The 15,147-nt window shown below is 47.8% G+C and overlaps 1 protein-coding gene across 2 annotated transcripts; it reads left to right on the forward strand.

Annotated features, from left to right (window-relative positions):
- Window positions 1–1,701: 1,701 nt before the first annotated feature.
- On the forward strand, window positions 1,702–14,691 carry snx13 (sorting nexin 13). Of its 2 annotated transcripts, none has more exons than XM_057021273.1 (25): window positions 1,702–1,869; window positions 5,777–5,889; window positions 5,961–6,063; window positions 6,176–6,265; window positions 7,128–7,249; window positions 7,327–7,445; window positions 7,568–7,672; window positions 7,773–7,861; window positions 8,171–8,254; window positions 8,332–8,470; window positions 8,579–8,667; window positions 8,834–8,933; window positions 9,343–9,536; window positions 9,674–9,778; window positions 9,883–10,053; window positions 10,194–10,263; window positions 10,688–10,830; window positions 10,908–11,015; window positions 11,092–11,202; window positions 11,296–11,457; window positions 11,534–11,605; window positions 11,692–11,837; window positions 11,947–12,015; window positions 12,111–12,223; window positions 12,337–14,691. In XM_057021273.1, the coding sequence occupies exons 1-25, from the start codon at window positions 1,858–1,860 to the stop codon at window positions 12,570–12,572; spliced, it is 2,865 nt and encodes a 954-aa protein (XP_056877253.1). In that variant the 5' UTR covers window positions 1,702–1,857; the 3' UTR covers window positions 12,573–14,691. The 2 variants fall into 2 exon arrangements, with proteins under 2 accessions (XP_056877253.1, XP_056877252.1); XM_057021272.1 differs by lacking the exon at window positions 1,702–1,869 and adding an exon at window positions 1,895–2,061.
- Window positions 14,692–15,147: the final 456 nt, after the last annotated feature.

The raw sequence follows: 15,147 nt of genomic DNA on the forward strand, positions 1-15,147 counted from the left end.
CTGAACTATGACACAAAGGTCGTCCTCCTCCAGGCCAGTTCTTGGTGTCTCGGGTCAAAAGAGTTTGGATAAATCAGCAAATCCTTTACCAAAATGGAGATGGGTTGACAATTTATTTCAGTTGAAGCAAATCCAAGAAACCAACCAAGGAACAGAAACACTAGAAGTGGTGTTTTAATTATCAGTTATATAACCGTGGCTAATATGTGTATTTGTGGGGGAAAAAACAACAACATAACACAAAGTCCTCACTGTTGCCATTTAGGATCAACTTAAATTTCAGCGTTTTTCCAAGTTCTTTCCTTCTAAGATCTTGTAAATAACAATGTGGATTAATTTGTTTTTCTCAATAAAAATAATATTCTGAGGAAAATCAAACCGCAGCTTTCTGGAGCTCCAGACTCATCGCTTCTAAACCACATCGATGGTGTCTACTTTTTATACACTGTCGCCATCATTTTTTCATCAATAGGCTACACATTGGTCTTAAAATTGCAGGTATTGTGTGCCTTTGGATGTATAACAACAACAATAATAATAATTACTGTAATTAAAACTGTCGTCAACAATAACCAATAGGAGTTTGTGGTGAGTCGCTACTGACATCTAGTGGCAAAGAAATTAAACTGCAGCTTAAGACAAGAACCAAAACGAAGGCTTCAAACACACACACACACTCACACACACACACACACACACACGTATGGATGCATTTATTTATTAGCTGGGATTATTTTAATGTCATAACTTGCGAAACAGGTTCACTAACTCTATGTTTAACTTAAAAAAAACATTTAAACTTCAAACACGCCCAGATTCTTTCAAATAAATACAAAACAACATACTGAATGGTTGCTCAGAAGGGCTGTGTAACCTGTTACCGACAGAAAGTAAAAAGATGGCAATATATGCGTAAAGGTACAGAAAACTAACAAGGGTTCTTCTGTGGTTAGTAGCTCCACACTTAAGGTCCCAGGAACTCACTCAGCGTTCCACCGGGTGTCCTAAACCAGACAAACACGGTGACCTCTGGCTAATAATCTTTTTCAAATACTTTTTAACTTCCAACAAACACAAAGCTCGCTGTCGGTTAATGTCTCAATGGTGCCATGAATCATGCTGTTGTTCTAAGTTTGACTATCACCCATGTGAACCGACCGGTTTTTCCTCGTACAAAGGGCTCACCATTGTTTAGAGAGAGCACCACGATAGAATAATAGATTATAATGTGAGTATGAGCTGTTTAAATAAATCTAAACTGGACACTGCAGTTTCCCCCCTAATGAACGTAGAATTTGATTCAATGTCAACTCATCAAATATTTTGCAAAGCCCTGTCCGGTGTTATCGGATTATGTTTATATATGTTTTTCATCCAAGTTGCTCGATTGCAGTGAATATGGAAACATTTAAAAAAAAAAAAAATACTACGTATAGGTATGAATTAAATATATATAATATACGCGGCTATATTTTTAAAAGTGCTCGGATCAACACGGGCCAAGGCAATGGAAATGCACACGGCTTTAAAGGCGTGTAGTGGGACAGTTTATTAAAAAATAAAGCCAAAATAAAGCCAAAATAAAGGAAGAATTGTCCGAACACACGCGTCCATCACGATCTCGGCCTCACCCGTCAATCAGTCACGGGGCGGTGACGTCACCCGGCGCCAGCCAATCAGAGCGCGCCGCCCCTCAGCAGCCCAGACGGGGCTCAATCCTCGCTAATATGGCGACTCACCGAGCCGAGCACGGAGATTGGAAACACGACCGCTTTTAACCGCCGCAGTTACCCCCTCCTGGCATGTTTAAATATGTCGGTGTTAAGCGGAGCCACTGCATGCACAGCCTTTTAGACGATGTTTGCAGAGGTGAGTCGGCGTCGTAGCGCCACGTTTTGTGTGTTTCCCGGTGATAGCGGCTAGTTAGCTTGTAGCGGCTAGCGCCCCAGCGCTGCTCCCGCAGGTAAACACTCTGACAGGGACGAGGACGCCACAGAGCCGCCGTGATTCATGGAAAAGCCCGTGCGTCGTTGGTGGCAGCCAGCCCGGAATCACGCTCCGGTAAATGGCTGTGTGCGGGGACGTGTACGCATTTACGCGATGCAAGACGTGGCTGGACACAGCAAAGGGTGTATGCGCCGATCTAATGTGGCGAAACGACAGCGACAAACCACAGTTTTAAAGCCCTTATAGATCCAGGTGATATGGGCGTTAGCTTCGTGAAGGTGTGGAGAGGCTACATTTTAATGGTATGGACGAATATGTGTTGCTGGTAACTTGAACAGGGAGAAAATGCGTCCCAATTTATAGTCACTGGTATAGAAATGTGTGAGAGAGATGCATAACGATTTGTCCCAGTTCTCCCATGATGCAGGCGTCTATGTGCATGCTAGTTAGGCAACTTTCTGCAGCTCCATTAATCATGACATGAGCAGACAGGCCAGCTTCCGACGCTGACCCCTCAGCTGCAGATGATCCTGCCCCACATGCAGAGGTTAAACTGCGGCTTGGAATCGCTTTGCAATCTATTCTGTTCTCTTGTGGTTGTTAACACGTAATTACCTCGTACTGGCATTGCTTCTGTGTGGGTTGCTTCGCCAATCAGCCGTTTGATTAGTGTTGATGTACCATCAGAGATGATGACCTAATCAAGTCTGGTTTTATTTAGACAGGGACATTTGTTCTGTGCGATTAAGATTAAATCCTTGGAGCAAATCACTTGTGTCGACCTGATGGACTCCATGAACACACCTTTGAGCTCTGTTGGGGGGGGTGGTGTTGTTGAAGGCATAGTGTTCTTCCTCAGATGACTTGGTGCTCTTCATCAGGACTGAAATCCTATTAAGGTGTCTTAATCAAAGCTTGGTGGACATTAAGCTCGCCATACTCATCCAGTACCTTTTCAGTCCGCTTCATCCCCGTCCAAAACAAACAAAGGTTGCAAACGCGTTTGGAGACGGGGACTCTGTCGGCCAGAAATGTGTGTTAGCTACAAATGATGTATGATTTTATAGTCATGCCAAGTGTGAAATTCTAATACTGTGGTATTTAGATTAGATCAGCAACTGCTAGTGGTGTTGCAGATGTGCTGATGAGCCGGAGGGCGTGTGGTTTATTGGATCCCCTCACACCTGAAGTCGCCCATATGACGGTGTTGTCCGTGGTGTTCTACAGGCTCCACGAGTCAAATATTGCTTTTAGCCCTGCAGCTGTAGCAGCTGCCATTTAGCCTCCAAGGCGAGTACTTCCGAGCAACGTGAGGTGTGCTTGTTTCCATCTATTGAGTCAGAATGTATCACAATAATCAGCCGCTGAGTATTCATAATCACTGCGTCAGCATTAAATTATCTGTTTTGTTGCACGCCTGACAGGCCTTGAACACTAGTGGGATTCCTGAGTCATTAGCCGTGCTGTTTTACCGTTTTAGAGCTGATAATATAAACTACCCTGACATTATATCAGCAGTTTTCCATTTAATATATAACATAATGTTAAACGGGTTAAAGATGCTGGTCAGTGGGCGACTGCAGCGCATGGTTTAACTTAGCAGGCAGCTAGTTTTGGCCACTTTTCTGCAGCAGCAGCGCTAATTGTTTCGATTATTTGTGGCTTTTCTCTATTTATCTGACACTGATTCAGACACAGTATTAATATTTAATCAGACTTATGAATCAGAAGATCTATCTCCTCATCTCTAATCAGTTTTTATCAGCGTCTAGTTTGCACATTTAAATACAGCTCTTTTTCCTGTGGTGGTCCTGCTGGATTAGATCAGTATCATCAGTTACTTTCACTTCCTCCCAGTCTTTAAGCAGGATTCTCCCACAGTAGCGCTTTAACAGGCTGAGTGAACTTATAGCCTGATATAGCTGGACTGATCAGGGATGCAGCTAAGCACTTGTGCACGGGGAACAAAAATAACTGCACGCCCTTAAGCAGCTCTTCTCGCATTTGTCTGGCTGTCTTTTGTCGATGTGCAGTTCATGTTCAGGTGGTGCCAGAAACTTCGGTTTCAGTTCTGTCCAACTGAACGTCGGTAGCCGTGTGTCTGAATGTGTTTCCTCTACTTCGTCTTCAGAGTTTGTGCACTTGAAGTTGCTGCTTGTAGGTCTAGTGTTTGGAAGAAGGCAGCAAAAGAGGGCAAGGTCAGGTGGAGCCACGCACAACGGTGAGTGCGGATTAAGATAATGGAGTCATAGTTCACCTTCAGCAACATGTCAGCCAACAACAGCGTCCCTGTAAATTATGACGTGACCAGATTAACCAGTATAAACCAAAACCACGCCCACCAGCTCACAGCTATATAGGTATCCTGCCAAGGTGATCGGTTAGAGCCCAAACACTCGTGTGTCCATGTGACTGTTACCGAGACGTTGAGACGTGGACCTTCCAGATAAGCTTTGGTGTTAATCACCAGGACAGATGGTTTGTGTTTTAAAACCCTGTGTAAGCTGTGATGACTCAAGAGCGTTCCCTGTGTTCTCTGTTTATCAGAGGACAGCGCTCGCGCTTCCCATCTGGAGCGCACTCGCACGTCACACATCTGCACGGATGCATTCGGGAATGTCGCAGGGAGAACCGGATCCAGGGCTCGGACGGGAAGGTTTCACCACCGTTTCCTTTCCTCTGAACTCGATGTTTTCATCTTTACTGGGGGACAAACGATGATGAAAACAAGGCAAAAAAAAAAATCTTTTCCATTGAAGCCCCCCTCTGGACGACAGGGTGAAATGGTGGGAATGCATTGATACAGTTTAATAGAGGGGAGGAAACCGTGGTGATAGTCACGAGGCCGGCACGGCAGCTGCCACAGGCCCTCGGGCCAACCTCTAGGTTATTTTGGGATGTCGTTTTAGACAAAACCAGTTAAAGTGTGATTCCTCCACGCAGGTGAACAGGAGTTTAAGACAGCGATGAGATGGTTTATCCCTGTTCCTGGCCAAGGCTGTTGCTTGTTTCCAGGCCAGGTTAAAATCTCTTTGAGATTTTGCTCCTTTAACACCGGTTCACGGCAGCTCGGCTCCGGGGCACGACGCTCCCGTACATTCTGAGGTGAACTCCAGCCGCTCCACAGTTGCTCCGCCAGTCTGTCAGGTTCGCGGATCCACTGTGACTGTGACGAGCAGCGACGTCTCATCAGCGGAACTGCTTATCTAAGGAACCCTCGTGCAGATGCTTGGCAGCAGAGATCAGTACTGCTGATCGTCACCGTTCCTGTTGCCAAATCTGTCCGATGACTCCGCAGTCGGACACTTAGCGCCTATCTGCAGAAAGCAGCTTTTCACGTCGGGCTTTGGTCGTAGTTATGAAGCTGTTTTCCCCATAACATCATGCTGCGATCAGATTTTTCCACGTGATAGCCCAACACGGGAACCGATAATCCGGTTTGCACTTCCATACGCGCGTCTGGGTGGATTTTAGAGCTGGTGAATGTTGAGCTCGTCTCCCACGAGGCAGAAACCCCACATCTGTAGAGGGTTCGCGGCTGGTGTGAAGACCTGGAGGCGGCGCTGCGAGCTGGGAGCCAAAGCTCGGTTTCCTGCAGTGACAATAACAGGAAAGAGACAGAATGTGACAGATGAGAAGGCACACGCAGAGGCATGTGGCCACACAGGCTTTATCTGTTACGCACAAGACGGAAGATTAAACAATGACGGCGTTCTAGAGGAAGTCTGGCTTGTTAGTGCACGTGACCATCGTGCCCGGACGTTGAACGTTTCTTAAAAACCTGTTTGAAGTGCACAAAGGAACTCACGTGTCTGTGTTTGTGTTTCAGGCCAGTCTGTCCATCTGGGGATGGGGGGGTCTTGGAGTCGTGCTCTTCCTTGTCACCTTTGGACCCTTTGCCATTTTCTACCTGGCCTTTTATATCTTCTGCTTCATTGGAGGGTGAGCAGAAGTTCATCACAGCCGGGCGGGTCCGTGTGCAACTGTTGTCTCACTCTGTTCTGTCTCCCAAGGGGCTTTGCTGTCACTCTGCTCTATGGAAAGATCAATTCAGAGAAGCAACTGGAGCAGTGCGAGCAGTCTTACCTGCCCCCCACACAAATTGGTATACTGAAGGTAAAGACGGGCTCAACAAAGCAGCTCGACCTTCCCCACAACAACAAACGAACCGAGCGCCTTTGCTGCGTAACTGCGTTCCGCTTCGCTCACCTTTGACGTTTTGTTTCAGACGTTGGATGAGATGAAGCTGGAGATGAAGCCTATAAAGATTGACAGGAGACTCACCGGCTCCAGTTTCATCGATGAACCACTCCAGCAGGTTGGTGTGTCTCCGTGCAGGACTGCTTTTGTCATAGCTGTCCGTCGAGATCGTTAAGGCGACACCAGTTGTAGCGTTCATTTCCTGTAAAAGTGAGCTTTATAATGCTTCTTCGTGGGTGTAAGACATACAAATGTTTCCTTCCTTATCACAGCATGGTGAAACCTTGTCTCTTCATGGATGAGAGCATTAGTGACCAAGCAGCTGCTAAAGTTACAGCTCGTTTTAGGAGGACACATGAATTATTTGCACGCTATCCTGTCAAGTCCAAGAGTAGCTGCGTCTGCTCCCGCACAGTCGCATCTAAACGGTTCCTTTGTGAAAACGATCATGACGAAGCATATTTATGCGTCTGGAAACAGAAGCCGAATAATTTTCTATGTGCTGAATCTCGTAAAACATGAAGTTTATCCCGCCAACGCTAAAACGCACCGCGCCGAAGCTTTTGCGGCTGAAGCAAGAGGAAAATACTGTTGAAATGCTGCTCGACGAGACCACAAACAAGAGGAAACCTGTAGCCTGTGGCCTGTGGTTACAACACAGTGGAACTGTTGATTTCGGCCTGTTGACGCTCATAAAATCTGTCAAAGTTTAGTGCCGCCGCAGCAGTTTGTGACGGTCAGGTGACTGGTTGCTCAGCTGCTGTGCTCCCGCTCTCTCTTCCTCACTGGGAAATGCTCGCTAATCATTTCCGCCGGCTGTGGACCTTGAGACTCTGCGCAACGTGACATCATGTAAACCTGTATCACCAGAAGCCAAATCTCTCACGGCAAATCCTATATCTGCGCAGCTCTTCCAGCAGATCCCGATGCATCGTTAACATCAAAGCCCTCAAAGACATTCTTTGTTTCCTTGTCTGCAGGTGATCCAGTTTGCTCTGAGAGACTACATACAGTACTGGTACTACACTCTCAGTGAGGATGAATCTTTTTTACTGGAGATCAGACAGACGCTGCAGAACGCCCTCGTCCAGTTCTGCACGAGGTACCACACGCGTGCACGCGTTTATGCTCCGCGCTGAATTCGTTTTTCATTTTGTTGTGCAATTTATCGGGCAAAAGGTCCAAAGAGGTGGACTGGCAGCCTTACTTCACCACTCGCCTGGTTGACGACTTTGCCACTCATTTACGGGTGTTCAGAAAAGCCCAAGATCGCCTTGCAGACCGAGAGGACAAGCAAAGTAAGCCAAGGGTGACCTCTGACCTTCGCTAACCGACAGAATGATAGATGATTAGGAGTATCTGACGAGCATCCGACCAATTTTGGTTGCTGTCGGTAAGAGATGTGACGTTTTCTGAGCAGGGGACATCACAGAGGAGCTGGTGGACTCGTTCTTCGAGGCCGAGGTGGAAATGGAGAGGAAGATTTGCCGCGACGTGGTGTGCGTTTCACGTAAGGATGAGGAAGGTAAGCACACGTCTGCCATGTGTCGGCTGTGCTCTTCACACTGTCATGAAAGCCCTCTGTCACAACTGTGATGGTAAAACGTGTGTTGGGTGTGTGTCAGGCTTTCTCCGTGACTTGTGCGAGCTGCTTCTGTATCTGTTACTACCTCCTGGAGATTTCCACAACAAGAACATGAGATACTTTCTGAGGGTGAGTGCAGGAAGCGTCGATTGTTGTCATCTTCAGGATGTTTAAGCAAAAATACCACATCTAAAACAACTGTTTTGATGCTTAAAATAAGGTTAAGAACTGTGGCCAGTGGGTTTAAAAAGCAATTAAGGCCAAATCATTAAGGTCTTAGCTACTTTTTAATGCGACTGGGGTATTTCTGGGACTGTTATCCCCTGGTTGTCAAGTGTCTCTGCCTGGACAGTTTTCAGAGGATAAAAGCAGCTGCTGCAGGTTGATTTTCAGTAAATGTGAGCAGGATGTCTGAAGATGCTCTGCGTTGTCCTTCAGGAGGTGCTGGCGTGTGGCGTGCTGCTTCCTCTCATCAATCAGCTGAGCGACCCAGACTACATTAACCAGTTTGTCATCTGGATGGTGGGTGTTGGCGCCCGCGCTGCCAGTGAGACCTGAATAAACGTTGCCGTTTGACTCGTGCGGATCCTTTTATACAGATTCGCGACTCCAGCTGTAACTACGAAGCCTTCATGAACATCCTCAAACTGACAGACAAGCCTGCGGAGCTAGAAGCCGTCAAGGACAAAGTGGCGGAGGAGCTGCAGTATCTGCGCTCCTTGGACACAGCCGGAGACGGTGGGGACTTTGGCCGTCCTGTCCCGCGCCAGACGGGAGGCTCAAAGTGTAAACGTTAAACTTTGCTCTCCTCTCCTCCCGTGTTGTCTTTGTTTCTCTGTCCTTTAGACATCAATGTCATCAAGAACCAGATAAACAGTCTTCTGTTTGTGAAGAAGGTGTGTGAGACCAGGATCCAGAGACTGAAGTCTGGCAAGGTAAAAAACAAAACAAAGGGCGGCGGTGCGGCGCTCGTGCTGCTGCATCCAGTCAGAAAGCTTTATCGGACTATAAAACCCCCCAGTATCAACCAGAATGTTTCTCTTTTTTAACTACTGCATCAGGTTTTCTGCCCTTCAGACTGACTTTTGCTGTCTTGTGTAGGAGGTGGACGCCTTAAAGCTGGCAGCAAGCTTTGGCAAGCTGTGCGTGATCCCTCTGGACCACATCCTCGTGCACAACATAGCGCTGCAGTTTTTCATGGGTAAGTTCCCATAAGCATCGTGTACACCGCGGACGCCAAACATCTCCGAAGACGACTGACGGCTTTAATCCTTAACATTTGCCTTATGCTGTGTAATCCATGACTTCTTCGCTTCATCTAGAATTAGAATCTGAACCTCTGTTCGTTTGAACAGCCTCATGTGACTCCATTAGAGAATGATCACATGTTACAGGATTACCTTTGTGCCTGTTTGCATGAAAACTTTGGTGGAAACAGCAAAGTCAACAGACTTAGCAGCATATCTGGTTATACTGTCATTTATTGAGCTATTTCATGTTAAATGGTGTAAACTGGGAAGTGCAATTTCGGCTACAAGGTCACACGTATATGTCGAATTGCAGCTGCTGGAAAAGACCTGCGTTGACGAGCGTTTTGCTCCTTTTTGCAGACTTCATGCAGTCGGCGGGGGCCCAGGCAGAGCTGTTCTTCTGGCTCACTGTGGAAGGCTACAGGGTGACGGCACAGCAGCAGTTGGAGGCCATGCAGGTCTGGCAGAAAGATGGCAAGAAGCATCCCAGTGCCACCAAGGGGCTACTGAAGGCCGCTGCACTCGGTGTCTATGAACAATACCTCTCTGACAAGGTAGGACACTTATCAACACCTCATTTCGGTTTCATCTGTCATAATTTAGTTGGTTTTATAAACAAAACTCGCCCGCCCTCTGGTGGTTGCATGACGGCACAACACAAATCTGTCTGTTCCTCTCCGTGATCGTCCAGGCGTCACCCAGAGTGCAGGTGGACCAGGAGTCAGTCATAAAACTAGGAGACAAACTACAGAAGGATGATCCCACTCCAGAGATATTTGATGAAATCCAGAGAAATGTAAGTTTCCTTCTGCCAGCGTTGTGACTCTCCGAAACAATGGAGTATCTGTCTTATTCCCTCCTGATGCCTTAACTCCTGCCTGCCTACACTTGTAACTGCAGGTGTATGACTTGATGCTACACGATGAACGCTACTACCCGTCCTTCAAGCAGAGTCCCCTCTACGTCCGCATGCTGGCGGAGTTGGACATGTTGAAAGAGCCCAGCTATCGGGGATCCGACGATGGCGAGGGAGAATCTTTCAATGGCTCCCCAACGGGAAGCATAAGCCTAGTGAGTCCCAGTCTGACTTTGTACTCTGCTTTCTGTGTAAAATCTCAGTAAGATTGAAGAGAACTGTAATGTAGAAGTGCAGGAGGCTGATGTAGAGTCGGGTCATTAAGAAGGTGCCCTGAATTTATCTGCTGTTTCAGTCTTTAGATGACCTGTCCAACTCCTGCCACGATGAATCTATGCACATACACGCCTTCATCTCAGACACAGGTATGCTCACGCAAACGTTCTGCTGTGGGTCCGAATACGGATGGATTTTAGAGCTTTAGCTCTTGGACCTTGGTGTGGATGTGGTTGTGCCTGGATGTCGGGGTTGTCCCTCCCTTCATACATTTCCTTTCACCGTTTCACCTCCTCCATTCATGGTCTCTGTCAGCTTTACTGGTTTTCAGTTCTTCCTACTTTCTTCTACCATCTCTGGATGATTTTCTGCTCCGCATTCTTTATTTTGGTTGTTCTTCCTCCTTTTGCACTTTCAACATGCACATACCTTTCTGTTTTCCTCCCTTTTCTACCTTTTTTCCGATTTCATCCGACTCCCCGTTCGTACGTCCTTCATTCCCATCCGTTTTTGGGTGTAACGCTGGGGTGCCGGTAGCTGACGCTTGTCTCCCGGGATTCTGGGGTGCTGCAGGGGTGTGCAACGACCACGGCAAGACCTACGCGCTGTACGCCATCACCGTGTACAGACGCAACCAGGACGGCAGTGAAGAGTGCTGGAAGACCTATCGCCGGTACTCCGACTTCCACGACTTCCATATGAGGATCACCGAACAGGTACCAGCAGCTCCTCGCGCGTCGGCACGGCCTCCGTTTGCACCCCCGTAACTCCTGATCCGAACTGACCTTTTTAGTTCGAGAATCTGGCCTCCATCCTTAAGCTGCCAGGAAAAAAGACCTTCAACAACATGGACAGAGATTTCTTGGAGAAGAGAAAAAAAGACCTCAACGCGTACCTTCAGGTCGGTTCACGTGTGGCTTCATTTCCTCGTGTCTATTTGTGTGGCTGCACGTCGGGAACTGTTGTGTGTGTTCCAGTTGCTGCTAAACCCAGAGATGGTGAAAGCCTGCCCGACCCTGATTCCTTACGTCTACGACTTCTTAGAGAACAAGGCCTACAGCAAGGGCAAGGGAGAGTTTGCACGCAAGGTTCCTAAAGCGTTTGTTTATTTCCGTTGCCTTTAGAATCACATCACGTGGCACCTAAAACTAATTCCCGGTATTCTCCCTCTACACCTGCAGATAGACACTCTTGTAAATCCTCTCAGAAGCTCCATGAGGAACGTGTCCAACGCAGTGAAGGCTCTGCCGGACAGTCTGGCCGAGGGCATGAACAAGGTGTCTGACAACATGGGCCGGATGTCGGAGCGGCTGGGCCAGGACATCAAACAGTCCATACTTAAGGTAGCAGCATCACGCCCACGCTGCCGTAAACCCACGGTTCTCGTCTTTTCCGACCTGCTGTCGCACGTTTCCCCAGGTGCCTCCCCTCCTCCCCAAGTCCGACATCGACCCCGAGCACTGCCGCGTCTCTGCTCAGCTCGACGACAACGTGAGTGGTGGGCGGTCGGGTCAGGGCGGGAGCGCGTGGGGCTGATTTCACATGCTGCATCTCTCCGTGTGTGAACCGGTCGGCAGGTGGACGACAACATCCCGCTGAGGGTGATGCTGCTGCTGATGGACGAGGTCTTCGACCTCAAGGAGAAGAACCAGTGGCTGCGCCGGAACATCAAGAACCTTCTGCAGCAGCTCATCAGGGCCACATACGGAGACACCATCAACAGGCGAGGACACACTCTGGTTCTATATTATCACAGGCTCCCAATTTGCTGAGGTCATCAATAAATGTGCCAACGTCCATGAAATTCTGACCCTGTTTTCCTGTTCTTACAGGAAGATTGTGGATCACGTGGACTACCTGACGTCACCAGAACAAGTTGCAGAATATGTTAAGAAGTTCAGGTACCACCCCCCTTCTTCTCTCTTTGTTTAGCAAGTAATTGGGATTAATGGGAAGAATTATGGCGAAGCTTGAGCGGCGCTCTGTCCTCTCCCAGGGACTCCTACTGGCCCAATGGCATTCTCGCGGAGACGCCGCCTCGTCGGGACAAAAACATCCGCATGAGGACACGAGTGGCTGCCAAGACCAGCCTCCTGGGCATAATGCCAGGTACGCACGTTATTCCCACACTTATTCTCCACCCCCGATGGGGACGAGCCGTGATTCCCGTCTTTTCCCTCCCACATTTCATCCTCGCCGCTGCGTTTCTCCGGGCGCCTCAGACGAGCTGAAGCACATCATCGGCGCGGACACCACCAGGAAGGGCATCCTGCGCGTCTTCGACATGTTCCAGCACCAGCCCATGAACCGCCGCCTGGTCTACGTTTTCCTGGAGGGCTTCCTGGAGACCATGTTTCCCCAGTACAAATTCCCCGAGCTGTTCGTCAAGCTGCACTCCCGCTCTCCTCGCGTCCACAGATACGGCCAGAGAATCAAATGCTCCTCGCTCAAGAGGTGACAGGAGAGGACGGAGGCGGCGGGACGCGAGCTGAAAAGACACGCACAGACTCCGGAGTTTGAGTTGGGGGGGGGTGTCCTTGGCGTGAATGCTGGGATGCGTGTTGGTGTGGATGTGCTGCCCCGCCGCTCCTCTCACGCTCCCGTTTCAGTGAAAACACTTTACATCAGACCAGCGTCTGAAGAATGAACAACACAAACTCTGCGCACATCTGGAAACTAATGATTTGCACCGAGACTGACAGTGGCAGTCTTTTATTAGTAGTTTAAGCAGTTTCCATCTCCAAAGCTGATTTCCACCTTCTCTTTTGGGACGTTTTACTTTAGCTTTACTCCGGGCCGATAAATGCTGCTTTTTCCTGGTCCGGAGGGCAGACCTTAGATGCTGTACCGGTTTTAAAGTGCAGGAGCTGATAGCGCAGACCCACATCTTGCCTTACTTCTCCAGCTTCTTCTTCTTCATCTCCCGTCTGTTGGTCCCGTCAGCTGCACTCAAACAACTCGCTAACCTTTTTGTGTCTGCTTATTTATAGCAACCAAATGTATCCATGGCGCTGGGTCCCAAAGAGGCGCCGTTTTAAAAATGTGAGCGAACAAATATAAGTTGAAAAGGTGTTTTTTTTTTTTTTTAATGTCTGCTTCTTTTCTTTCTCATGAGCCATAATGGTTTGTTCTTTTATTATTCCCCCATTTCTTCCCTCAAAGAAAAGTCTCCTTTAATGCTCCTGTCATCACCTGTGACAACCAAAGCTCCTCCACGTGCGTGCGTGCGTGCGTGCGTGCGTGCGTGCGTGCGTGCGCGTGCGTGCGTGCGTGCGTGCGTGCGTGCGTGCGTGCGCTAGCTCGCTGCTCTGATCTTTACTGTGCTCCATTTCCACGCCGTGCAGAAGGCAGTGACCAAAGACTGAAGTGGAAGGCTGTCCAAGAGCAAAGAATGTACTCTCTAGTCTTGGTTTCACTCGTGCAAGTGTGTGTGTGTGTGTGTGTGTGTGTGTGTGTTTGTTTGGCACAAAGATGCAACCCACACCAGTCAGAAACTGTCAGCGCGAGCTCGTCATCCAGCCTTAAAAGGTCGAGCATGTGACCACAAGATGCGCACTACAGCTCCATTCGCTCCTCTAAAACATCAACGTGGTCAATCTAGACCCCCCCCCGATCACTTTTAATGAAAAACGTCTTTCATTTTGTGCAATATTTTTTCCTTCCTTTAACGCATGTGCATTTTTCACACATTATATATTATGTATTAAAAAAAAACAATTCATAGTTTTAAAGGAAAAACATCGAAAGTTTCCCCACAGGTGTTTTTATCCCAACAACTTGACATTCCGTTGTTGTAAAACTGTCTATTTTACAGACTTGTTTTATAAGTCTGAGTTTCTCCGGGGGATATTTCGCATCCAGCCGCTCACACGGGATCACTCTCCCGGGTCACGACTGCGCTGTGGAACCGGGTCAGCACCTGATGCTTAGCTCAGCGGGCTACTGCTAGTTCAGAGGGGGCCTCCGACAAGTAGCAGATTCTTTTCTTTTGGATTTGTGCATCTTCTGTTGAGCGTGAACAGACGCTTGCTTTTGTGGACCCTCTTCCTGTCCGACAGGCTCCTGGGAGAGCCCCCACCTGTGATTCAATGTTCCTGTGGAGTCACTGCTAAAGAGCACTTACCGTAGCACCTGCAGGGGGGCTGCTCCCCTTGGACGGATGGAGTCTGCTGCAGTCTCAGCCCCCCCCCCCCCCGCATTGATTTTTGCTTGCACAGAGGGGAACATGAACTGGAGCCCGTCTGGGCTTGACACCGAGGAGGTGGCGGTGTTTAACTCTGTGCACACTTTACCATAGAGGAAAGCTCGTCTTAATTTTTAACACCAGTATTTATGACCCATGATAATGTGTGCATATGTGTACAGTACGTGTTAATAGTGTGCCTAAATGTACTGTCGACTCTATTTTCATATTTTTCTTTAACCAGAAAAAAAAAAATCAGAACGTCATGATTATTTTACGTGACTGAAGATGACTTTAGTTGGTTTTTTTTTTTGCATAATGCTTATCAAAAATCTTCCTTGCGAGCAGTTGTGCTCAAAACCGTATAACACTAATTAAAGGTAACTCAGACTGACCTCGAGTGTGTGCGTCGGATTCACTGCAGTTGGTTCTACGAAGTCAGATTAAACTGAATTTGTGTGTAAATTGGGGGGCAACTTACTGTGAAGCGCAGATTTATAATTTTGGAGCAGAAACTGAAAAAGTAATTATTAAATGTCTGTCTGGTGACATGATGTGCTTTGAAAAATGTTGTATAAATGGCTAAACCAAGATCTTTATACACAGTAATCTTAAATCAACAGCTATTTTTTAAATAATTTGACTTTTAGATCCGCAAGACTCGATTAATAACCGTTAATTAGTCAATATAATGTAGTTAAAGCAACATCGGGTTTTACTTATGGAAAGATTCAGTCAATTCAATGATGACTGCTGGGATGATCAATTAATCAACTAATTCTGGCGTCAACAGCGTGATTCTTTTTAATTCGAGCGAGAGCAACGACGGCATCATTTACAGTCCCAGTTC

Source organism: Takifugu flavidus, chromosome 21 (genome assembly GCF_003711565.1).
Source record: "Takifugu flavidus isolate HTHZ2018 chromosome 21, ASM371156v2, whole genome shotgun sequence".
Taxonomy (NCBI): Eukaryota; Metazoa; Chordata; class Actinopteri; order Tetraodontiformes; family Tetraodontidae; genus Takifugu; species Takifugu flavidus.

Bases quoted from the DNA above. Each gene is read 5' to 3' on its own strand.
- snx13 (XM_057021272.1), top strand. From the start codon at position 2,011: ATGGAAAAGCCCGTGCGTCGTTGGTGGCAGCCAGCCCGGAATCACGCT. The intron at 8,471-8,578 runs GTGGGGACTTTG...TCTGTCCTTTAG, and splicing joins CTTGGACACAGCCGGAGACG to ACATCAATGTCATCAAGAAC. The intron at 9,779-9,882 runs GTAAGTTTCCTT...TTGTAACTGCAG, and splicing joins TTGATGAAATCCAGAGAAAT to GTGTATGACTTGATGCTACA.